The sequence below is a fragment of the Plasmodium coatneyi genome, chromosome 12 (assembly GCF_001680005.1).
Source record: "Plasmodium coatneyi strain Hackeri chromosome 12, complete sequence".
NCBI classification, from domain to species: Eukaryota; Apicomplexa; class Aconoidasida; order Haemosporida; family Plasmodiidae; genus Plasmodium; species Plasmodium coatneyi.
In genome coordinates this window covers 2,322,500-2,347,024 of record NC_033567.1, presented here as the reverse complement: position 1 = coordinate 2,347,024, position 24,525 = coordinate 2,322,500, and the positions used below count along the sequence as shown (strand labels likewise).

The 24,525-nt window shown below is 40.7% G+C and overlaps 7 protein-coding genes across 7 annotated transcripts; 2 read left to right on the top strand and 5 right to left on the bottom strand.

The window, feature by feature from the left end:
• Positions 1 to 1,891: 1,891 nt before the first annotated feature.
• Positions 1,892 to 3,111, bottom strand: PCOAH_00041700 (Uncharacterized protein; the record flags this gene model as incomplete). Its single annotated transcript, XM_020060958.1, has 4 exons — positions 1,892 to 2,179; positions 2,319 to 2,618; positions 2,743 to 2,860; positions 3,005 to 3,111. The coding sequence occupies 4 exons, from the start codon at positions 3,043 to 3,045 to the stop codon at positions 1,892 to 1,894; spliced, it is 747 nt and encodes a 248-aa protein (XP_019916909.1).
• A 2,760-nt stretch (positions 3,112 to 5,871) lies between these two features.
• PCOAH_00041690 (40S ribosomal subunit protein S6) lies at positions 5,872 to 6,849 on the bottom strand (the record flags this gene model as incomplete). The annotated part of the gene is made up of 1 exon (XM_020060957.1): positions 5,872 to 6,849. The coding sequence occupies one exon, from the start codon at positions 6,847 to 6,849 to the stop codon at positions 5,872 to 5,874; it is 978 nt and encodes a 325-aa protein (XP_019916419.1).
• A 3,819-nt stretch (positions 6,850 to 10,668) lies between these two features.
• PCOAH_00041680 (Aconitate hydratase) lies at positions 10,669 to 13,392 on the top strand (the record flags this gene model as incomplete). Its single annotated transcript, XM_020060956.1, has 1 exon — positions 10,669 to 13,392. One exon carries the CDS (start codon positions 10,669 to 10,671, stop codon positions 13,390 to 13,392), a length of 2,724 nt encoding a protein of 907 aa, XP_019916717.1.
• A 460-nt stretch (positions 13,393 to 13,852) lies between these two features.
• On the bottom strand, positions 13,853 to 16,345 carry PCOAH_00041670 (Uncharacterized protein; the record flags this gene model as incomplete). The annotated part of the gene is made up of 1 exon (XM_020060955.1): positions 13,853 to 16,345. The coding sequence occupies one exon, from the start codon at positions 16,343 to 16,345 to the stop codon at positions 13,853 to 13,855; it is 2,493 nt and encodes an 830-aa protein (XP_019916441.1).
• Positions 16,346 to 17,139: 794 nt separating this feature from the next.
• PCOAH_00041660 (Uncharacterized protein) lies at positions 17,140 to 17,967 on the top strand (the record flags this gene model as incomplete). The annotated part of the gene is made up of 1 exon (XM_020060954.1): positions 17,140 to 17,967. The coding sequence occupies one exon, from the start codon at positions 17,140 to 17,142 to the stop codon at positions 17,965 to 17,967; it is 828 nt and encodes a 275-aa protein (XP_019916737.1).
• Positions 17,968 to 19,013: 1,046 nt separating this feature from the next.
• On the bottom strand, positions 19,014 to 20,322 carry PCOAH_00041650 (Casein kinase II subunit beta; the record flags this gene model as incomplete). The annotated part of the gene is made up of 2 exons (XM_020060953.1): positions 19,014 to 19,703; positions 19,948 to 20,322. The coding sequence occupies 2 exons, from the start codon at positions 20,320 to 20,322 to the stop codon at positions 19,014 to 19,016; spliced, it is 1,065 nt and encodes a 354-aa protein (XP_019917029.1).
• A 2,533-nt stretch (positions 20,323 to 22,855) lies between these two features.
• PCOAH_00041640 (Uncharacterized protein) lies at positions 22,856 to 24,166 on the bottom strand (the record flags this gene model as incomplete). The annotated part of the gene is made up of 5 exons (XM_020060952.1): positions 22,856 to 23,226; positions 23,403 to 23,476; positions 23,643 to 23,773; positions 23,866 to 23,948; positions 24,100 to 24,166. 5 exons carry the CDS (start codon positions 24,164 to 24,166, stop codon positions 22,856 to 22,858), a joined length of 726 nt encoding a protein of 241 aa, XP_019916274.1.
• Positions 24,167 to 24,525: the final 359 nt, after the last annotated feature.

The following is a 24,525-nucleotide window of genomic DNA, read 5'->3' as shown; positions in this document are numbered from 1 at the left end:
TGTTGCTATAAGCGTGTTTGTACGCGTGTGTGTATACGTTTGTCTGTGCGCAGCTGAAGCCACAAATAGGGACACGCAAAGTTGCTACTTTTTGCAGAAATACTACTCGGTCCAGTTATCGCGGTGACCACATGCGGTTGCGATTCACGCGGTGTTGTGTGTGCAAAAAGGAGGACTCAAAAATGTAGGAGCCGAAATGTATGGTTTATTTCTGCTTCGAATGGGCAACAGACAGGTGGTTTGCATGCGAATGTGCGTGATTTTTTTTTTAAATTCATACAAGGGAAAAAAAAATATATATATACATATATATATATATTGTACGACTTATCTATGAAGGAAAGTCACACAAATGCCCTTTCGGTTCTTTCTTTGCTTCTTCACCAGTTTTACAATTTTGTGCCATGCAACGGAACAGCAAGACACCCATTTTGTCACAAAAAAAGAAAAACGCTTAACATAAATATCGCGTGTTACATATATATATACATTATTCCTGTTGCGAATTTAATTTCTTCCAGTTCACTTTTTTTCGCCACGTTGGGAAATGTGGTTTTTACGTACACGTGTGCAAGGTCTGCTCCAAACTGGTGTAGAATAAAAAGGTGCAAGCCAAAAGTGGAACGGAAAAAAAAAAAAAAAAAAAAAAAAACACCATTAGCGTGCATTAAAGTGGTGAAAAAATATTCCATGTTCATAAAATTAACAACATTTTTGTAGAATTTTATGAACAAGTCAGGCAAAAGTTGTATCGCCAAATAAAATCTGTTTAAGCTGCAAAGATCGGCCAGTTAAACATTTTTCGCTTCAAAGGATAGCTCGAGGCCCCTCTTCGCAGGTTTGTTATGAACAATGTGGACTAAAAATAGCTAGCTTAAAAAAAAAAAAAAAATACTAAAATGCTATGAACAGTCATAATTTTCGATGTGTGGTGTGTAGGATTTTTTTTTTCTTCTTTGCCTTATGTGTGCCCTCATTTTGGTGTACTTAAAAAAATGGAAAAAATATTTGGACAGGCATATCTCATTAAAGGAAGGTTGACCGTGCAAACGTTGCATATGCTATATGGTTGGGTTATTCGTTCCTTTTTGCTAAGGGGATATTTAGCAAATATTACGCTTATTAGACTTACTGCGCATATTGCGCTTTTCACATGGGTAAATAATGATGGAAGTTACTCAAACAAATGTTATTCATAGAAAAAACATGCCTTTTTTTTGCATGCGCATGTAGTTAACACGGGGGGGTTACATTTGGGTGTTCATTCGGCAGCACATACCATGAACATCGCCCAATTCAACAATGTAATGAACCTTATGCACGATACACATTTCTACGAATTATTTTTGCAAAACGTGCACACCCCCACCCCGTCTTGCGTGCCCCAACGGTGGGAAATGTATACCACCTTTAGTACAATTTAGGCGAGACGAAAAAAGTCCATTAACATTTTTTTTTTTCCAAATTTGCGCGCAAATGAGTTATCAATCGAGGAACTCCCTGTCCGTTGAGCTGCCCCATCCGTGGTTTCTACATTGCGGCACTTATCAACACATAACGTACGTACAAAATGTGTGGGGTGAAATTCTTACGTACTTGCTGCAATCCGCTGAGTGCACCTCGGAGCTCGGACCGTGCCAGGCTTACACTTATGACCAAGTTCGAAGCTGAGATCAGTTTTGGAAGTCCTCTTCTTTTTCAATGGTGTTCACGCGAGGGTAAAATATAAAAGGAATCACCTCACCGATTTCGCCTCCCTGCCAGAATGTTGGCTCATACCTTCACGCAAACGTTGTGATCTTGCCTTATCGGACAAAGCTACGCGTACATATTTAAAGGAACATATGTGTGACCATACAAATTATACCAAATGGGTGTAAAACTGAAAAACTTAAAATATAACGTCGTCATCCTTCTGTGACGTGGCAAAATTGTCATGCCTCTTTGCATTTTCTTGATTATCCTCATCAGGTAGGTGTTCTACATTTGTATCTTTTAACTTATCAATTTTTTTTTCTTTTATTTTTTTCAGCCTGTAGAATTCCTCCCTTTCTATTTCGTCTAGTTCTTTTATGATGTAATTTATTCCTCCATCCAGCCGGGGTAGCACGATATTATTTAGGGCGTTCACCCTCCTGTTGGTCATTTTTATTTCTTCATCGAGCGAAAAAAAGGCCACCTGCAAGAGGGACGGGAAGACGACGTTTAACAAATGCACACGCGGAAAGAAAACGCAATCATCAACGGCGCAACGGAGAATCCCAATTCAGTGACCCAACGCGCATATTACTTTTTCATTTTCCGCCCCTTTAACCTACCTGCATAGATGCCAATTTGACTAACATATTTAGACACTGCAAATAATTTTCTCGCGTATTATTTATCACTTGTCCTCCTGAAGCAATTCCTAAGTTGCCCAAGACGTCAACGGTGGGATCTATGTGCACTTGGAAAATGGGAAGCTTCACGCCGGCCACATTATTGGTAGATAGGGATAGGGTTACAACGGGTCTCTTTATTCCTTCAATAATTTGTCCCTTAAAATCGCCGGCGGCCCACACTGCCTTGGCTAATGAGAAGGAGGCGTTCCCCATTTCTTCACCCACTTTGGTTTTTGTCTAAAGGGAATTTTCACACAACGGGGGGGGAAAAAAAAATAAATAATATATTCGGCTGATGGCTACTGCTTGGAACAAAAATGACCTCTTGCGAGAACACTTCTCTTTTCGTCATTTTGTTTACCTTCACAATGTCCTTCAGTACATCTCTAAAGTGAATGAAGAGCGCGTCACTTTTTTTTTTCAACAGGGAGTAGCCTTGAAATGCGCTTTTTTTTTTTTGTTTCATCAGCTGCAGGGTTCTACGGGGGAGTGCAGGGCGTAGTGGAGAAATGAAGTGCATTGAAACGAACTGGTGAGAAGTGTTCTTTTGAGGTTAGTGGTGCAACGAAAATTGGCCACCCATGCGCCACTGCTCCGTGTGCACTTTTTTTTTTTTTCATTACATTCTGGAGGGAACAGGTGTAGACTCGTCTAGGGCCCCCATTTTGAATAGATCTTCTAAATGCTCCCTTTAGGCTTAAAATAAATAGTTCCGTGTGGATGGGCTTTTGTTCTTTCCCACCTTTTTGTGTTGAAAGAAACGACGGATGGTTTAAAAAAAAAAAAAAAAAGCACAAGGGGGAGAACTTACTTAAGGAACAATCGTTCGGTGAGCATAACACTATTGAAACAAAATCTATAAAAACGGAGATGCTCTCACGGGTGTGACGACCCTGCCGTAAGCAACGTTCACAGGGTTCGTGGAAAGAATTCCCAAAAAGGATTAAAAAAATATATATATATCCCCTCACTTATCAGTGTGCCATAAATAAAAACGCTGTAAAAAAGACTAACTCATTTTGATGCATAATCATAAAATACAAACATAAGGAGAGGGCAAATGCATAGTATCAATTCACATATTTACACAATTACAAAAAAATGGAGGCCCTTCCCACGTGTCACCTGGGAAATGTACATAAATATATGTACACAGTTCGTACGCTCAAATGCCAGTATACACAAATGTGCGTGCTGTGAATTTTACATACGAGGAAGCGCATGTGAAGTGAGTAAAAACACAAAAAAAAATATTTTTTAAATTAAAAAAAAAAAACAATTTCCCTATTTCACAAAAAAAATTATAATATTATCACCATAGCCAGGGACATCGTCCTGCTAAGCTCATACTTAAGCGATTATTCAAAAAAGGGAAAAGAAGAACGCATATATGAAAACGTGCATACGTGATGTAAAAATATACATATGTATTGTACTTCCCTTCCACGCGCGACAGTCACACCAGTAGCAACGAAAGGAGAGGGATTAATTAAAACTGGGAAAAAAACAAAGGAAAAACAAGTACGCTATATGAGCACTTTTCCAAACTTCATTCATTCGCTATATCATCCCAGCAGTTTCACGCGGGTAAACGCGTTCGGTGTAGCTCCAATAAGGAATGAACATACGTACATAATAAATTATATGCCATTTCTACGAGGTGGGAAAGACTTTGCCGCGATTTATTCAAATTTTGCATATTTTCTGCTCATCCGCTGGGTTAGCAATTTTCGATATGTTAATAAGCACTTTTTTTTTTTTACAAAAATGTAGCTATTTCGTCACGCACGTAATATTTGCCTTCATCAGCTAGCGAATCCGTTAAGGGGCAAATTATTTATTTATTTATTTATTATTTTTTTTTTTTTTTTTTTTTTTTTTTCACACGCTCTAATAAATTTGTAAAAAAGAAAAAATATGAGCGTGGTGTGGGACAATGTTGCAGTGCGCAACGTATGTGCATGTATAGAATATGCTTAACGGCAGCAGGCACCTTCGCGATGGGGAAACCTTATAGTGCCAGTGATTCGTACATATAAACATATATGCAAATAATAGGCGGCGCCCCCCCACTTGTAGGTAGAGCATGTCCGCTTACAACTCCGCGCATCACCTCTTTGTGCAACGGTTTTTTAAATGCAGAAAAAATTGTCATGCTTCTCGGAATGAAGAAAAGAAAGAGCGATCTTGACAGCTTAAATTGATAATTAAATTTATGTGTAAATATATATATGTGCGCGTAGGACATGTCGTTGCTGCCTCAGGTGTATATGTCACTGCTCTATGTGAACATCACACCCCTCTCACCATTTTGTGCATACCAAAATGGAAGTCTCTATGCAATTGACGGAAAAACGCACCTTCTTTACGTTTGGGCAAATGACGCAGTGTTTGCTTCGTGCGTAACTTCGCCAAAAAGGGAAGGATCTCCTCCCATTGGCCGTGACCACAGTACAGGGTGGTCATTTAAAGGTGTAGTGCCACGGATGGGGGAACCCAAGTTAGGAGCAACATGGATATATTCAACGTTGCGCTTGCCACTTTAAGAAAACTCCTTAAAAGCCTAAAGCAAAACTGAAGCGAATAAATTTAACTTATTCTGATCTAACATGTGTGCTAATTTTTATCACTTTTTTTTCCCCCCCAACGGAAGGATTACTGGCCAGTGGTGTCCTATGCGGTGAGACTGAGTAGAGGAAGTTGCATCCTCCCATTATGGCTCGCTAAATAGCGGCACATAAAAAAGAGAAAAAAGACTTTCCGTTGAGCACCACACCAAAGGGGTGTTTTTCCATCCGCGCAGGAACACCTCACCGTGTGCTGAAACGCAACCAAGGAAAGACAAAACCACAATCTTCTTCCTCCTCTTCCTCTTTTGCTCTTTTCTTTTTTTTTTTTTTTTATTCATTTTTAAAATTGAAAGGCAAGTTAATACATACTGTAAAGGTATATACGGCAGATATATACAACATCTCCAATATGTTGGAAGTTTGCGAAAAAGTTTAGCATAAAAATGGTGAGTAAAAATTTAAGTTCGCGTGGAGGGGGTGTTACTGCACTTTAGGCGTGTTGGGCTGGAGGAAGATTGCGCTCAGGTGTGTGCAGATATGGCCTACGCATTATGCAAGCGCAACATACGCGTGCTTTGCCCTTTTTTGCCCATTTAGCTTTTTTTTTTTTTTTTTTTCCCTCGCAGCGCTTGTTCCTAAGGGGTGCAGAAGTAAAGGATCCGCAGAAGGGGGGGTTGTCCACGTATAAATATTGAGCTTCTCATGAAGTGGTCCTTTTTCAACAATTTCGCGCCATCGACCGTGGGTGTTCCTTTGGGGGGGTTATCTGGGGGGGATTGCACCACTTTTATGATCCCCACTCTATCTGTTAAAGTTTCCTCTCAGTTGGTCCCCTTTTCCGCGCTGCCTCCTCTTAGCAGGGTATCCCCCTCCTCCCGCTGGCACAGCTACATTGCACACATATATGTGCGTATATTTTTTCACTTCTTCTTCTTTCCACCCTTGACGTCCTCCTTCTGTGGCTTGGCGGGGGCCTTCTTGTCCACCTTCACTGCTTTGTTGTCCTGCTTGGACTGTTTCTCCTCTTTAACTTTGGATCCCGATGCCGCTTTCTTTCCTGCGTCTTTCTTGGTTACCTCCTTTTTGGAGGCGTCCTTCTTAACGGTGTCCTTCTTGTCTGACTTTTTACCTGCCTCTGCTTTGTCCCCCTTAAGATTTTTTTTATCTTTTTTCTTGCTATCTTTCGAAAGGGACTTTTTAACTTTTTTCTTTTTTCCCGCACTATCATCCGTGTTGGTCAGCAGTCCATTTTTGTACTTGTTCAATAGCTTCTTATATTCTTTAATTACTTTTTTCTTTTCTAATATGCGCTTTTCCTTCTTTGCCATGAGTGATCTCTTACGTAGTAGCCTCTTTTCTGTAACAAGTCTTTGTATCTTTGGCTTGATAAATCTGTTCTTTCCATTTTTCGAAATGGCTCTTCCGATGACATACTTTCTAACATCATCTGTTTTGTCCAAGTTGAAAAGCTTTCTAATTTTTGAGGCTCTTTTTGGTCCTAGTTTTTTTCCCACTGCTTTGTCAGTCAATCCTGGGATTTCATTTGTACCTTTCTTAACTAGGGTTAGGTTTAGTGCTGACAAATCTTGGCCTACTATACATCCTCTAACAGACTTTCGTCTTTTTTCTCCCTTTTTTCTTGGCCTATAACATTTCATGCCTTTTTTAAATAACAACCTCACTCGGTGGTTGGTTAGCACTCCCTGCATCATTGGAAATCCCTGCTTGTCATTTCCTCCGGTTATCCTAAACACGTATCCTAAGAATTCTTCACCTATGGAATCCCCGGGGACGACGTTCCCTATGCGCTTCTCCATGAAGGGCAATAACTTCTTCTCGTCGTCGATTTCTATGCTCTTCTGAACATTGTTCAGTGGGTTCGAGATATTCAGCTTCATCTTCGCTGCGGGGGGAAGTGTAGGGGTAAGGTGTCAAGTGGTGATTGGAAAACACGCTGTGTTGGCGCGTACGCGGTGAATGGGTTAAGGAGCTGTGCCGTTCGCTTCTACTCGCCCGAGCGGGAAAATGCGGGCCACTACACGGGGGAAGTAAACAAAAATGTCACACGCGTTTTTCTTCCTTTCCGCTTGTGCCTATAAACAACTCTTGTAAAAGCAGTATACCTTTACTTACCTTTTTATTCCTTTGGATAAAATTGTCAACAGGGTTTTAATGAAAAGAAAAAAAAGAAAATGGGCTTTCCCTCACTATTACTTCCAAATGGGAAAAAATAAAATAGCTTTTTTTTTTTTTTTTATTCGTAAACAACATTGCCTGACTTGTTAATAATTTTTTTTTTTTTTTTAAACATATATTTTGGAGTAGGTTAATTTTTGCATATTTTTTATTTTTTTCGTTCGTTTTGCCAATCAGGAGCTGAGTGAAAACAAATCTGGAAAAAGCATATGGCAAGCGGTAGAAGTACGCACAACGTGTTAATTGTTTTTTTTTTTTTTTTTTTTGCAAAAATTGTGCCAATGGGGTGAAATGCATCGGAAAATATCCCGTTCGGCATATTATCTGCTCGGGCGGGGCGCTCTCCATGCGACCTTGGGAGAAGATACGGCGCGAAAAAGTATACCTACCATGTACGTATGTATCGATTTATATGCACATGGGAAAAGCGTAAGTAAAAACCGCGCTGGGTCACATGGCAATTTTATGATACCATAATATGTAGATACGTTCCCGCACGCGTATTGTAGGGATATATATACGTGGGCATTTTTCATGCGCGGTATGCACAGGTTTTTTTGCCGTTGTGAATTCCGTGCCGGGCAACAACTGCCTGGGGAAATTGCTTCGGGTGGTTACAGCGCGGCGCGTTTTTCCCTTCCCATGTGAACACAATTTTGCACTGTTCCGTAACGTACATTTATTTTATACGCGCGTGGAGTGGTGCCCTCCCATGTATATATATCTACACCATAAGCCAAGCCGCATATCACATACCGCTATTTCCAAATATTTGCAGCAAGGGAGAAAATTAAAGGGGAGGTGCCAAAAATGTGACGTTCTTTTTTTTTTTTTCCCCAATAAATATGGCCCCTTTTAAAAATAGTAACCCCGAGCATATTATGTACCTCCGCCCCAGTGCAATGGTGATGTTTTGTATTTTATTCTTATATTATATATTTTTTTTTTCGCTCCTGTGACCCACCTTTTTTCCTAAACATTGGAGCCTACAAAATGGGGGAAAAGGGGGCGACCACAAATAAGCGGCGGCATAGCAATATAAATGATACATTTCTGTTTTGTTAGTGTTCCCATTTTGTATGTGATAATTTGGAGGTATTTAAAAAGAGAAAAAGTTGCCTCCCACAGTTGGAAAGAAAATGCCTATTCGGCAAATGGGAAGTGTTTAAATGGGTAGAGGAAATAAAAAATCGCGGCATTCAAATGATGTGGTTTCCCAAATGAGGTAAAATATTTTTACGCGGTTAGATGCGACACCCCCTTGAGCGACATGCTATGGCCACGTGGGCACTGCAATTGAATAATAGCCTTTTAATTTTGCACACCCCAACGAAGGAACGCAAAAGCAGAATGATGAGAAAAAAAAAAAAAATTATAAATTAAAAGGTAAAAATTAAAAACATAAAAATGCAAGCGTATCCTGTTTATTAATTACCACTTGTTTGTTTAATCTTTTGAGTGCTTTTAAAAGTTGTACCTTCGTACAGTATGGCAAGAGAGGGTTATCAAAAGGGGCAACGTAGTAACGATTAACCTTGCCATTAGACGTTTCCATTTTTTACTCCGTGCATATGTTTGCGCAAATACGGGGAAAACAAACCATAGGGGCAGGAAGGGATGGGAATTTGTTCGAAGGGGGGGAAAAGCCGTACGCTTAACTATACCCATATGTTAATAATTTATGGAGACAGGAAAACGGGGTCCCCCTTTGCAAGCCCCGCCTTTTTCGGCTTATACACCTTCGGAAGGTGCAACATACGCCGTAGACAAATATCACTCCTGTATAGGGTAGGCCTATTCACATCCGCCGTTACCTACTTGCAAATTTACGCGCTGTTATTTTGGAACAGTCTCATACGTGCAGTTCCACAGGGTTAGATAAAAAAATGCCCCTTTTGGAAAATTATTAGGGGGAACATTCACATGATACGTAAAAATGTTTTGCATAGTTGCGAAATGGGGATGCGTCTCCCCTCCCATGTGGTCACTTCTTTTCCGAACAGAGTTCCCCTTGGTAGGGAGAACGATATAAGGGGTACACATTTTTATTCTTTTCGGCGATCCCGATTGGTCCATAATCGGCAAAGCCAAAGTGGAGGAATAAACGAACGTGCCATTTATTTTTAACCCAAAGGAATATGCACATTAAAATGGGAACATATGTTAGGTATGCTCACCAGTTCACCCGATGACGAAATGTAACGTTACTCCTTAATGTTGTTCTGTGGGATGAAAAATGTGGCGCCATGTTTTTCCCACTTTGTTAAGCTTTATATTATGCTCATATGGGACATGTACCGAAGTGGGGGAATTTTTTTTTTTAAAACCCCCCCTGTGGCGAGAACAAGTGAACACAACGTTGCAAAGTTGCAATGCTCCTTAATCGTACGTCCGCTTAAGGGGGCAATCATTTTTGCTGATTAAAGGGGCGGCTGGTTAGGCCTTTCCCCTTTGTTGGGGTGAGAAAAGTGGGCCAAATATTAACACGTGGACATGTGCGTATGTACATGTGTATTTGCCCGTGTGTGTGTTGCTAAATTGGGCAGACAAAATGCCTCAGGGGAAAATTACACCAGAATGCGCCCCGTCGAAAGGAAAACAACAAAATGAACGAAATAACATAGTGATTGTTGGTACGCTTCACATGGGACAAAGTTGACCTTTAAAGAGATGCTGCACATTTTTTTTTTTTTTTGCTTTTGTTTTCGCCCCTCCCCACGATAGCAGATCATATGAAAAAAAAAAAAAAAAAAAAGTGAAAAGAACTCCATAAAGGGTTACACACATAGCCGATCCCACGCCGCACGTTAATCCGCGTTTGGTGAAACACATTCTCGTAAATGCATACGCAAGTGTACAAAGGGGTGACCAGATGAATTAATTTTCCTCTTTGGCGTTCGCCTGTTTTCCGCGATTCCCGCCAATACGCCAATTTCACCTCATTTTTGCGTTACCAATTTGTGCACAATAAGCATAAAGGATAAGCACAGCCATTTCTTCAGATGGACCACACAGAGGAAGCATTTTAAATTTTCGGAAAAGGTTAAAAAGGGCTTTTTCTTTTTTTTCCTCCCCAATGGTAAAGTATTGCACCTGGAGGAGCTTCCCCCCGTCCTGCTGTGTAACGTTTACGCGGCTCAGCGCAGATAAGCTGAAGCAGCCCAGTTTATTTTTCGCCCAATTTTGTTCGTTCCTCCAATTTTCCGCTGCTTCATCCGTTTTTGTGCCAACCCGCTTTTAAAAAAAATTCCCCAAATGCGCTGGGATGAACAAACGTACACACGCACACACGGAAAAAAGGAGTGACAAAATTGAAGTAACACTACAGCAGCACAGAGAATTGTGCAAAAGAGGGGGAAACACTCCAGCTAACGTATCTCTTTTTATATATACTACGAAGGTGTACGGTGAGCAGCATTAGCGCGTATCCCTGGCGAGGAACCAGACCGTTCATCAGTTCCCAATACCACCATTCAGACGTATTGCCCTTTGGTTGCTTCACTGGTCCACCCCCTTTCAAGATGAAGAACCTGAACGTGAACCTGGGCCACTGCGTGAGGACCTACTGCAGCAAGAGTAACCCGTTCGAGAAGGTGAGGAAGAAGCTGGGCCAGGGGGACCTGAGTTACTACGACCTGAACGAGCTGAACGACAGTAGGATAAAAAGTTTGCCCTACTCCATCCGAATTTTGCTCGAATCTGCTGTACGCAATTGTGATAATTTAAAGGTTACCGAAGATAATGTGGAAACAATCCTCTCATGGAAGGATAATTGCAGGAAGAAGAAGGAGGTGCCATTTATGCCTGCAAGGGTACTTCTACAAGATCTGACCGGTGTCCCCTGTATAGTGGATTTAGCGACCATGAGAGACACGGCCGCAATGCTGGGAGGAGACGCAGATAAAATCAATCCACTCATTCCAGTCGATTTGGTAATTGATCACTCTGTTCAAGTGGATCATAGTAGGAGTCCCGAAGCGAGAGAATTAAATGAGAAGAAAGAATTTGAAAGAAATTTGGAACGATTTAAATTCCTAAAGTGGGGGATGCACTCATTTAAAAATATGTTAATATTACCACCCGGTTCCGGGATAGTGCACCAGATAAACTTAGAATACTTAGCGCACTGTGTTTTTAAAAACAAGGGAGTTCTTTATCCAGACAGTTTAGTTGGGACAGATTCTCACACGACTATGATAAACGGGTTAGGTATCCTAGGTTGGGGAGTGGGAGGTATAGAAGCAGAAGCAACCATGTTAGGTTTGCCCATATCGATGACACTACCAGAGGTGGTAGGGATAAACGTGGTTGGTAAATTATCCGACCATTTGCTAAGTACCGACGTTGTTCTTTACATTACATCTTTCCTAAGAAAGGAGGTAGGAGTAGTAAATAAATATGTAGAATTTTTTGGGCCAAGTTTGAAAGATTTAAAGTTAGGCGATAGAGCAACTATTGCGAATATGGCCCCGGAGTACGGGGCAACAGTCGGTTTCTTCGGGGTAGATGATACTACGTTGGAATATTTAGTGCAAACGGGTCGAGATAAGGAGAAGGTAAATCTGATCAGGGAATATTTAGTGAAAAATTCTCTATTCAATAATTATATGGACCATATAGAATACACAGATGTGTATACGCTAGATTTATCAAAGTTGAGTTTGTCTGTGTCTGGACCGAAGAGACCACACGACAATGTGTTGCTATCCAATTTGCACACAGATTTTAGCGCCTGTTTGGAATCTCCAGTGGGCTTCAAAGGGTATAACATTCCACAGAAGGATAGACAAAAGGTTATTACGTTCTCCTATAAGGATGAGAAGACATACAGTCTGACACATGGCAGTGTAGTGCTAGCAGCGATTACGTCATGCACCAATACGAGCAACTCCTCTTCCATGATAGCAGCTGGATTGTTGGCTAAGAAGGCTGTAGAGAACGGAATTGAGTCTATTCCATATATTAAAAGTTCCCTCTCCCCGGGGTCAAAAACGGTGCAAAAGTATCTCGAAGCAGGGGGACTTCTCCACTATTTGGAAAAACTAGGTTTTTACAATGTAGGTTTTGGGTGCATGACGTGTATAGGCAACAGTGGGCATCTAGACAAGGAAGTGGAGGACGTTATAAATGAAAATGACTTAATCTGTTCCTCCGTCCTGTCGGGCAATCGAAATTTTGAAGGACGCATACACCCACTGGTAAAGGCAAACTACCTTGCTTCCCCAGTGCTAGTCGTGCTACTAAGTCTGATAGGCAATGTCAATGTAGACGTTGCGTCTTATGCGTTCACTACAAAATCGGGACAGCAAATTAAAGCCCTTGATCTGATCCCCAAAAAGGAAGAAATAAACGCCTACGAAGAACAGTACCTTAAAGCCCACATGTACACAGATATTTACAAAAACATAAAATACGTGAACAAGTACTGGAATGATATAAAGATAAAGGAAGACAAACTGTACGAATGGGATGTAAATTCTACCTACATTCATAAGCCCCCATTTTTTGATCAGATGAAATTGGAACCAGAAAAAATCCACAATATTAAAAATGCACATATGTTGCTATTCCTGGGGGATAGTATCACCACGGATCATATTTCCCCTGCTGGGATGATACACAAAAGTTCAGAAGCTTATAAATTTTTAAAATCCAAAAATATAAAAGATGAAGATCTGAATACGTATGGAGCTAGAAGAGGAAATGACCAAGTCATGGTGAGAGGCACTTTTGCCAACATCAGATTGATAAATAAATTGTGCCCTGATAAAGGACCCAATACTGTACACATCCCTTCTAAACAAATAATGTCCGTTTATGAAGCCGCCATGAAATATAAACAAGACAATGTAGACGTTATTGTCGTTGCTGGTAAGGAATACGGATGTGGTAGTTCTAGAGATTGGGCTGCCAAAGGGTCCTACCTACTTGGAGTGAAAGCCATCCTGGCAGAATCCTTTGAACGTATCCACAGAAGTAACCTCATCGGCATGAGCGTCCTGCCGTTGCAATTTTTGAACAACGAAAGTGCTGCACATTATAATATGGACGGAACGGAGACCTTTTCCATTGAGCTGAATGAGGGGGAACTACGCCCCCAGCAGCACATAAAGATACAGATGACCCAGCAGGGCAAGACCACCTCCTTTGACGTTCTGTGCAGAATCGACACGGAAATCGAGGTCAAGTATTTTAAGAATGGAGGAATATTGAAGTACGTCTTGCGGTCCCTCGTGAAGGGGTAACCAAGTTTATAACGCGGCAGGGCAAGGAAAAAAATGGACGGCAAAGCGACTGCCTACTATGGGTATTGCCGTCTGTGTAAGGAGTGTAGCCCAATCACATGCACCACCACCCCTGATTGCTCCCATATAATATGTGTGTATTCCGTTTAATCCGTTTGGGCACTGTATCCCCTTCCTTTTTGCGCAATTTTGAACGGGGCTTCATTTTTAAATCGGCGGGAATTCCACGTGCGTACATGTCAATGTGGGTGTGCATGCGTACCGCACTTCACGCGATGCGGAACATTTAACATAAAAAAAAAAAAAAAAAAAAGACTTACTTTTAATTATGTTTTAATGGGGGAACTGTTCACTCAACGCGGTGGAAACCTGACAACGAGCAAGTATAGCATACTTTCGTGTGGTGATTAATAGGGCAGCCGCACACAATTTGTATCCGATACGGGAGAATAGCATGTATTCATTTGGCACATTCGACCTGATGATACGCCCCACCCCTTGCAACGTGGAAGTCACTCCCCCTCCTGAACAACACGTCGTGCAGATATTTGAAGCTCGTTATGTCCCGATCGTAGCAGTTTATGTGCTTCACAAAATAACCGTTGATGTAGAGAAAAAAGTTTTTCTTCACGCTCTTGTCATTGTAGAAGTAGAAGTGGCCACTTTGGCGGTCCTTCAAATGCATCACCTTTGCGTTATTGAAAAAGAAGGGAAACACAAAATTGAAGTCGAAAATGTCCCTATGGGTGGCGATGAAGGGGGGGTAACAAATGCTGTCAAACTGGCTACCGTCGTCAGCATTATTTTCCAAATTGTAGTAAATGAGAAAATGCTTAGGCCCATCAACCTCGACAATGTTGTTATTAAAATAAATGTCACAGTAGAAGGTCAAAATGTTCTTCTCATTGATCAGGTTACCGTCCCTGATTTTTTTAAAACTGCTGCTAACGTAGTAGTGTGTGAGACTCGTTCGAATTTTGTTATTGCTATTTTTTTTTATGTTCCTGAACATAATCGATTCTGCTTCCCATTTGGGGGGTTTGTTCGTAATTTTCTCCTCATCATTTGGGCGGCACTTAACAATTACCTCCTTAAATGTGCGGTATATGTGCGTCAAAAGGGATGAAAATGGATTTAATGCGCCTCTTTGCATATGGGTATTTTTCTCACAAAAAATGTGTGCATGTCGTGCTGGGGCGGCTTTCCCCAGTTCATCATAACCAATGAGTACGTTTCTCCTATGTAGAGTGAGAGTCCCGTTCCGCTTCATCCCTTGTGTGGTACGTTTCACCCTAACCGTGACAATCCTTTGCATGAAGGAAAAAAGAACGGGGAGGCAGTTCTGCACATAATTGGATAGCAGCACAACATTGGACAAAAAATGTGCTGACCAAGTCAGGCAAAATTTGTTATATTTTTTTTCCACAAAAATTTTCCTCACACGTGTGACATTTTCTTCCTTCGCGAAGGTAACATTGTAATACAAATATTTGAACAAGTTGAGTAGGGCATTTTCAAAGTATGTGAAATGTTTGGGGAAAATTCTTCTGCATTTGTACTCCTCCTGGTGGAGTTTTTTATAAATGTGTGCATTTTCTACAAATTCGTTTTGATACATGTTGGAGAAAAGTTCATCCGGGTGATCCCCCCCGGGAAATATATCTGTCTGCGTTGCTCTGATTCCCCCATGACCACTTTGCTTAATTCGAAATGTCAAAAGGGAGTCAATATACCTCCCAACTGCATCAAGCAAGACCCCTTTGTTGTACTCATTCAACGTTTTGTAATTCAAAAAAAATAAGTTAAACTTGATAAAGAGGATGTTAAATAGGTATGTGTGCTGTAAATTATATTTTTGTAAAATGTAAAAAATGAGAGAGGAAAAGTAAACTGACTTATTAAATACGAAGGAATTAAAATAAAGGTAAAGGATCATGTACACATATTTTTTTATGTTCATAATGTTCAGGTATTTAACACTGTTCAGGTAACTTTTTAAAGTGTTCACATTTAGCAGTTTTTTTTTGAATTTTTTTTTTAAAATGAGATATTCTCGATGTTGTTCTGATGCGCTTTTGTTTAGGAGTCGGTTTAAAATTGTCTTACACGTGTTGACATTTGTATGTGTTAGTTCCATGGCAGTGGTGACTTCTTCCGGCGAAGTGGTTTGTTTTCTCGTTACGTAGGACTGCGTTTGGGCGATGATGCCCCTCGATATGTGAACGAACAGCAGACATATCTTGTTGTTTGTCTGAGCTTCAACTATGGTGGTCGCTTCGGGTGAAGCATCCTTTAGGGGGAGTTCCCTCTCTATACGTTCACCTCCCATCCGGGTGATCCCTTCCCCCGAGTGGCCATCCGGGGAAATGCTCACATTTGCGTAAATATTTGAAAGAACATTCAACTGCTCTATATTCAGAAGTTTGCAATTTTTTGACAAATGAAACAAATAAAAGTCCAATACGTATAGGAAAAAATCTGTGTGTAGAGTGTACTTCCCATGGACGCTCCTTCCATCTTTTCTCTTCAACCTCAAGTTGGAAAAGTTGGGATGATAGTAAAAAAAATGTTCGAAGACATAATTGTGCACATGCACAGAGGAGTTGTAAAAATAAATTTTCTTATCGTTGTATTCTCGTAACTTTTTGTTGTACAGAAGGAGCATTAATTTTAGTAACTTCTCTTTATCACATCCTGAATGTACGTATTGGAAATATTTATACAAAATTAAGTTTGCGTCTGAGAAATGTGGCACGTTAAGAATTGGAGTCTCCTCCCGACACAGCGATCCACCCTGTTTCAGTGCAGAAACGATGTCGTAATACACATCGATGTTTATCCTTGGCACGTTGTACATGTACAGTTTTATTAAGAGTTGGTTTGATATGCTCCCCCCCTGTTTGGTAACTTGCGTAACCAGTCGTCTGCAGGTGATCAGGCCGGGTAGCCCCATGAGGGCAGGTGAATGCTCTACATGGGTGTGCCCCTCACGGGATCCATTCCCATCCGTTTTACGGCCATTTCTGAGAAGGGTGTTTTTACCATGCGTGTTTGCACGTATCCTGTTTGGTTCCTCTAATTTTGTTCACTAATTTGGCATCCACCTAAAGCGGAGCGAATAACCAACAGTAGTGCTTCCATTCGGTTTTGCGTGACCACCGTCCCAGCGTGTGTTGCGATGTACAAAGTAGGAGGGAAAAAACGCAACGTTTTTTTTTTTTTTTCGCACCATCTGTGCTGTGCACATATGATTCGCGCCCATGGTGAATCCACACTGGGAGAGAAAAAAAAAAAAAATTTACCTACACGGAGAAACAAAGCAAAAAAATATGTACCAGAAAAAATTCCAAATTATACGAGGAGGAAATTCCTTTTCGTTTATGCATAGAGGGAGGCCCTCAATTTGCCAAAAGGCAAAAAGTCGATTAGGCCTCGATGAAGGGGCTTAAAATATAATATAAACAAACGGCAGAGGAGGGTTACCAAACGAGGAGCAGGTGGTCATTCTGCCCCAACACACAAATGACAACACGGTGGGGCTTCAGAAGAGGAAGAGTAGACCATCCAAATGGGGGCATTTTCCACCGTGCAAATGTGCCAGTGAGCCGTTTAAAAGGAGCTTCGGTACATTGTCCAGGTGAATTTCTGCACAGGTGAAAGGGAAACCCACCAATAAGCAGCATCCAATACGTAGTAACTGTAAGTGTCCCCCCTTTTTTACAAAACGTGCAACCAATTGGGGCCAAAATGAGCGCCCTTAGAATTGTCCAAAGGTTGGTCACCAAGGGAAGACTATCCCCCAACAAAGGACTCCACACTGCAGCAACGCGGAAATTTACAAATGAAGGAAAAAAAATTTGGTACAGTGGACCGAAGGATACCTATATAAACTCCGGCTTCGAACTAAAAAACGAAGACACAGAAAAGTTGATCGAATTACTGAAGGAAAGTTTAAAGTTAAAGTTGCTCTCTTGTACATACTGTTCGGAAGAAATAGCCAAGCATTATTTAGAGCTAGCCATTATGGAACATAAAAATTTGCTGCTAAATGATTCAAAAAATCACTATTTAAAAAGTTTCGAAATATATAAAAAAATTTTTGGAGAATTAAGTATCATGTGTGCAAACATACAAACGTACTTAGGCGTTGTGCACAAAGATTTGGGTGACCTAAAAAAAGCAGAAGAATTTTTGCAATTATCGCTAGCTAATAAAAGGCTAATAATTAAGGAGGAAAATTATTTAATTATCGACACACTGAATAATCTGGGCTCCTTATATCAGCACAAGAAAGAGTTCGAAACGTCTATTGGCTATTTTGAGGATTGCATAAGGATTTTAATTTCTTCCCCTATTGAGCTGAACAAAAATGAACAAATAGCCTTGTGCTATTATAATTTGTCCTTTTCCTACTTAGGGTTAAATGACCCCCACTCTGCCATTACCTGTTTAATTCGATCCTACGCTGTGGCGCAGGAAACATTCGGTCCCGACCATACGTTAACCGTTCGGATTAGGGAGCTGCGAAATAGGTTGCAACAGGAGGTAGACGCGGGGAAGTCATTACCCGTCTGATGCGTGCTCTGTTTGGAGAACACTTACGAAAAGGGGGCAGGGCAGCGTATCCGTCGTCCCAGCGTAAATGTGCACATTTATGATGTATGTTTTTTTTTTTTTTTTTTTTTTTTTTTTTTTTTCGTTTTAAAAAATTTCCCTGGGATGGATTCACCATTTAGTTACGTCATTGCGCGTATGCGTAGAGCCAACGTGATGACTTCCCACCGCTGGATCATACGCCCAAATTGATAAGCTCCGACAAGGGGATCCCCTTTTCGCCGGATGGCACTTTTTTTCAGAGGAGAAAACAGGAAAAAAATCTTCACATTTGCACCGCCCTGCGGTTAGAAGGTCCACATTTAATACAACTTTTAAAACCCTTTCAATGTTGCAAAGGTGTTTTTGTTCACTTTGCTCGGAAAAAGGTTTAACATGGAAAAGCACGGGTGGATGAATTACAAAAAATCTCGCCTTCGTCGCTGAGCAAGTATATATATGTATATACACATACACTCATGCAGACGCACAAAACCAGAGATGTAAAACGACCCTGCCTGCACGCATTCCACAGTAGAAACTCGGTGAATGGCGGACAGGCGTGCATTCATAAATGGAGCACTTAAAAAGGAATGGAAAAAAAAAAAAAATTACCCCAATGTGGCTGAGTTATAGACACCCATTTGCGTGGATGTATGAAAAGAAAATAATTTTGGTATCATTTTTATAAATTTAAAAAAAAACATGCGCATATAACTGAGTGGCAAGTGACGATAGAAAATGGAGTCACACATCCACTCATCCAGGTAAGGGTGGGCACGGCCACACAACAAGTAAAATGAAACCTCCACAGTATAGACGAGTCACGATGGTGTTGACCTCCCCTTCTGTTACTTAAAAAATTCGATGAGCCGTTTGGCATGGGACGGTTTGCGTTTGTGTTGGTTTTTTTTTCTGCACACGTGGGATGATTCCCCCGTTTTGCTGGCGTATGCATATGGAAAGAACTCCTCCTACAGAGAACCTCCCCACGCGCTCCTGCTCCACCTGCGAATGTTATGAACGCACTACGAATACTCCTCCGACGATTCGCTGTTGTCCTTGTTCATGTCTAAGTAGAGCGTCTCCCGTATGTCCCTATTAATGGTGAAGCCGCAAATCTGAGGTGTGTAATAAATCCTCTTCTTGTCTGATTGAATGTTAAAGGAGAGCGCAAAAAAGGAAGCAAAGCTGGTGCCGAAATAGGCTCCATCCAACTGATTAAGCAAAGAATTTTTATGAGGATAAAATGTTTCGCAACAACGAGGACAGTACAAAAGAGGGCTTAAAAATTTAGGTACTTCAGAAATGGCTGTAGGTAACAACTTGGCATTATCGCAATATATACTTGGACAAGTACCATAGATGCTAGATTTATATTTTTCCCTCATGAGTGCCAATCCTTTAGATGTTAAAATGAAGCGACTGTGTATTAATCCGTAGAGGCATGCAGCATTTTGCTCATATATGTCCTTATTTTTGTAGAGTTCATCAGAACCTCTATTTATTTCATCCTCCTCCTCATCGTAATCGTCGTCATCATCATCATCGTCATCCTCATCGTCGTCTTCGTCCAGAATTATTTTTAGCAACTTTTTAAAATGGGGTACCTTCGTTTGGAGCCCTATCAGGTTGAACTCGTCTCTTATAAAATCTTCGTCCACTTCCACGAGGAAGATATTCTGTTTCAGCTGGCAGAACCACTCGATCCAAGACACCTGTACGTTTGTATGTATGTTTGTATGTATGTTTGTATGTATGTATGTTTGTATGTATGTATGTTTGTATGTATGTATGTTTGTATGTATGTATGTTTGTATGTATGTATGTATTTTTGTATGTATATGGAGGGAAGCATGCACACATTTAACGCATGCAATTGTAGAGGCGTCCTCCACGTTAATTTTTGTTTTCCCAACACATGCGCCATTAATTTTTCAAATCCTTTTCTGTGCTCCTTACCGTGGCCTCATTAAAGTCGTCCTCGTCATACTCATCATCGTCATAATCATCGTCATCATCATCATCGTCATCATCATCCTCATCATCGTCTTCTTCTTCCTCCTCCTCTTCCTCTTCTTCTTCTGTTTCTTCTTCTACGGCTTCCTCTTCCTCTTCTTCCTCCTCTCCGTTTCCACCTTCCCCGGCATCCTTCTCCTGACTCGGACCATCCGCTGCTTCTACATCGAGACCGGCATCGTCACCACCATCATCACGATCAACGCTATCTCCGTGGAGGCCAAACGATATATGCGAAAAGTCTCTTTCCCCCTCCAGATTTTCTTCATCTAGAATGTCATTGGAACTTTCGTTGTTGGACACCCCCTCCTCATCCATGGCTTACACGTTATGCTGCTCCGTAAAAGGGAAATTACAAAATGTGCTTTTTTGCGATTCGATTATCTACGGCGTCTTGTTCGGGGCACGCTTCCTGCACAGTTATAGTTTAACGTGGGGACATGCAGGGGGGGAATATCTGCAGACCTGTGATAATGTTGCAATGGTACGAAGAACAGGTTGTAATAAAAGCACATGCACGTGGCCACACGTATGCTCAGACTAAACGGAAACAAACCTCCGTTACGAATTTGCATGATACTACCTCCTCAATTGGGGAAAGCCAACGGGGAAAATGTAAAAAAAAAAAAAAAAAAAAAAAAAAAGGAGAAAAAGAACAGCAGAGGGACGACGAAGAAGGGGTAGGTTTAGCAAAGGAATAACTTTTCAAATTACAAAAAAGTGAACAAACAAATTTGCGCCACGTACCCTTATTCGTACATAATAAAGCAGCCCTTATTTTTTCAACATTAGGCCGTTAGCAAGTAGTACAGGAGGGGGGTATTCCTCACCAAAGTGCACGCAACCCTGCATATGCATATGTACAGGTACATACATACGTACATATTTATCCCCATACGAAGAGTAGGTACCTACGTGCGTGACATAGGTACATTTCCATGCGTATAAATTATGTGCGTATATTTAGGTACGTCCCCAGTTTATTATACGGTACACTTTTGCCTAGAAGTTTATGTACGCAAAATAATATAACAATGCAAACACGTTCCTACAGGGACCTCATTGGGTATTCAATGAGGAAGAATTTTTTTCTCTGTGGATGGGGGGGCAGTGCCAGTAGCAATTGCCATCCAGAAACCTTTCAGGCGTATTTCGCTAGGGGGAAAAACATACGCATATACAAGCCTCCCTGTATACAATATAAATAAATACATAAATGTGCGTATATTTATATGCACATAATAGGTAGGTATTTATTCCTTGTACAGCCACTCGGGGGATAAAAACAAAACGGGCTCACTGGTGGAAGGGCTGCACGAGCATATACATGTAACATACATTCAACACATATGTTTGCATGTAACGTAAGTACGTGTGTTGGTATGATTAAGTGCACACAAGGTGTTTTTTTTTTTTCTTCTTTTTCCTCCCTTTGCCCTTTAACCTAATAAGCCTTCCCCCCCCAAAAAAAAAGAGCCATATTTCCCCTATTTAGTAGCGGCTAAAAAAAAAAGCTTCCCCCAACACCAATGAAAAAAAAGTATTGCATGACACAGAGGGCTCTCCTTCGCAATCACAAAACCAAATTGTGTACTTACTGACTTAACGGTCCGTATGCATTATACACTCCACCTACCAACAATGCGAATGTGCACCTCGTGGGGAACTGTTTTCCTACCGCATGTTAAATAGCTTTGCGTGCATACAATCCCACGTACACACCTTTTTTTTTCCACCGTCCTCGGTTTTTCGATTATGGGGGCAAAATTTTGGCGAACAACGCGTTGGCCTCCAGTTTTTTATTTTTTAATTCTACACAGTTTTTTTTTATTTTGGGGTTCCTTCCAAAATTGCCTTCTTTTTCAACAACCGCGTGTTTTTCCCACATCCCAGTGGAAAAGCGGCAGAATTATTTCCCCCCAAATGAATATAATAGGATAAGTGATGCAAAAAGGACTTACTTTTCACTTCCTACCGCTTATGTGGCGCCTCTATAATTATCACCCAGGTGGAAATTTTACGCACACTTTATTTTGCAAAGTTTGCGAAGGGATGGGGGAACTTCAAAAATGGTGTGGAAGAAATGTAGCAGAATATGAAGGCGTGGAACTTTTCCCAAAAAATTAATTCCTTTATTAAGCGGCAAGCTCTTTTGCACGGTTACACAATTTGCATAAGCTACACCACTTGCATGAGTTGCTTGCTGAGTTCCTCTTCCAACTGCGTAGGGTGGACCCCCCATTCAGTCCCAACCATGTACATATACATTTTGAGAGGACGCATGAATGGGCATAAACGGGGAAGTGTACATACATCGCTGGTGAGCTACACTACGGAGGTATGGCAAAATTTACCAAACAAACAAAAAAAATGATTAACAGGTGTACACATGTGTAAAATGCTCATATGCATATGTGCAGCTAAACGGGGAGGGGCCGGTGGTTGAGGATGAGGCTGAAGAGGAGTTCCTTCACGTTTATTATAGGAAGTTCCAAATGTGGAAAATCGCAAAACAAGGAGCGATAAAAATGAAGCTTCTTGAGGCAGTCGCTCCATGGGGATGTACCCCAGTGGGACCTTTGTTACACCGAAAAAGCGTGGCCCATAACGGTATTTAAAAAAAAAAAAAAAAAATCCATACGGGGGAAGAAGCAATTCCCGATTTTTCTGCAAAATGAAGAGTAATCCTTTTGTCCAAAGTGTTATCCCCCCACAGTCGTTTCTTAACACGTTTTAAAATGAGTATGAGCATACCATTTTTTTTTTTTTTTTTGCGCCCCTCAAAATTGCAGCAAAAGGTTCATTTGACGCAGCAAAACGCGGAGGGGCATATTGACATCCCCCTTGTGGACTAGATTATTTTTCCCAAATCGGCGGAAAGTTCTCGAATTAATGCATTTAGCTTTTGTAAAAAGTTGTCATAAATGGGGGTTATAAAATTGACCAGGTTGGAAACATTTGCATCTTTACCTTCCACGTCTTCATATTTTAACAGCTCCTTTTTCAGCTCATCCGATATGTTGTCGTCATTTTTTACTTTGTCCAGTATGTCACTTTTTCTGTCGCCTTTACCATATTTTATAATTATTCGATAGTAGTTAATAGTGCTCAGTTCTACCAATGTTTTTACCTTCCCTAAGATTAAATCACACATTTTTTTGAACTTGTGTTTTTCCACTTTTTTTTTTTCTTCGGGTGAGTTGAAGATGACGCCTTTGCTGTCTGTAAGAAGGGGGATGGTAATTTTGTAGCGAAAAGGTGCAGGTAGGTAGGTAGGTCAGTTGGGACGCCTACACGTATTGCGTTAGTCTTTCCGTTTGTCCTCCTGTCACATACTGCCCGCCCCATCAGGGAACTAACACGTTCCACTGCAGTGCAAACAAATATGCATGTGTTACTTTCAACATATTCAGATAAAAGTCCCTCCAGAATGTTCAACTTTTCTTCCGCATCGTAGCTGTATTGTGACACACTTAAAGAAATAGGGGGTGGGGGGAAGGGTGTACAATTTTGCCTATATGAGCATATGTGTACACACGTATATTTATGTACATATATGTATGCGCGCACACCCAGACAAGTAATAATGAATGGGGACGACCAAACAAAGAACGCTTTTCTCAGCTTTGGTAGCTCACCTTTTAGCTACGTCGTCGGATAAATCCTCAAAGGAAGCCTCTACATCGAGGAACATATTTTGTAAAGCTTCCTTGGCTGCATTTACGTCATCGGTGAAGTCTGCAGCGATTTTTTCAAAATATTCTGTGGCCTAAAAATGGGGAAAGGAGCAAATCGGTTTATTCACATTTTTGCCGCTTGCACATTTTTGTTGTGCTACTCCCAGTGCGTAAGATGTCCCACCTCGAACTTCCCATGATCCACATGGTCATCCTTTGGAATATACTCATTCACGGAAAATTTATTCACGTGTGAGAGTACGTCTCCTGAAAAAAAAAAAAAAAAAAAAAAAAAAAAAATGTATTATTTTGATAGCATATGTGAGTTTTTATGGCTGAACGGCTTTTTTTTTTTTTTTTTTTTACAAAGTTCGAACAAATCTGTTAATCATTTATTATGCACACGACAGTGTCTTACTTTCTTCGAATGACATCGCACATTGCAGAGCAATTAAAAGGAACAAAAAGGAAGTGAAGAATTCCATTTTTTTAACACTTGGTAATATTTTAACGATAAGCGAACTGTATGTCTTTAATTTGGATGACTTTTTCCCTCTGGCGGAATTTCTGTTTCATGTGTTCGTAAGGCAAAACTTGTGCACATATAAAAATATGTTACACATAAATGTGTGTACATGTAGACAGTTCAGTGGAACAATGCTTACCAGTTAAAATGAAGTTAAAGAGAATGAATTATCATCATGGTGAAAATTAAGTTGAACGCTTAACAGGACAAAAAATGCATAATTACGTACATATTATGGGGAAGCAAAAAATGGAAAAAAAAAATGGATGTCGTGCATATGGTTAGAGCGTTTGTCCGGTTTTAATTTTCTCCTTTTTT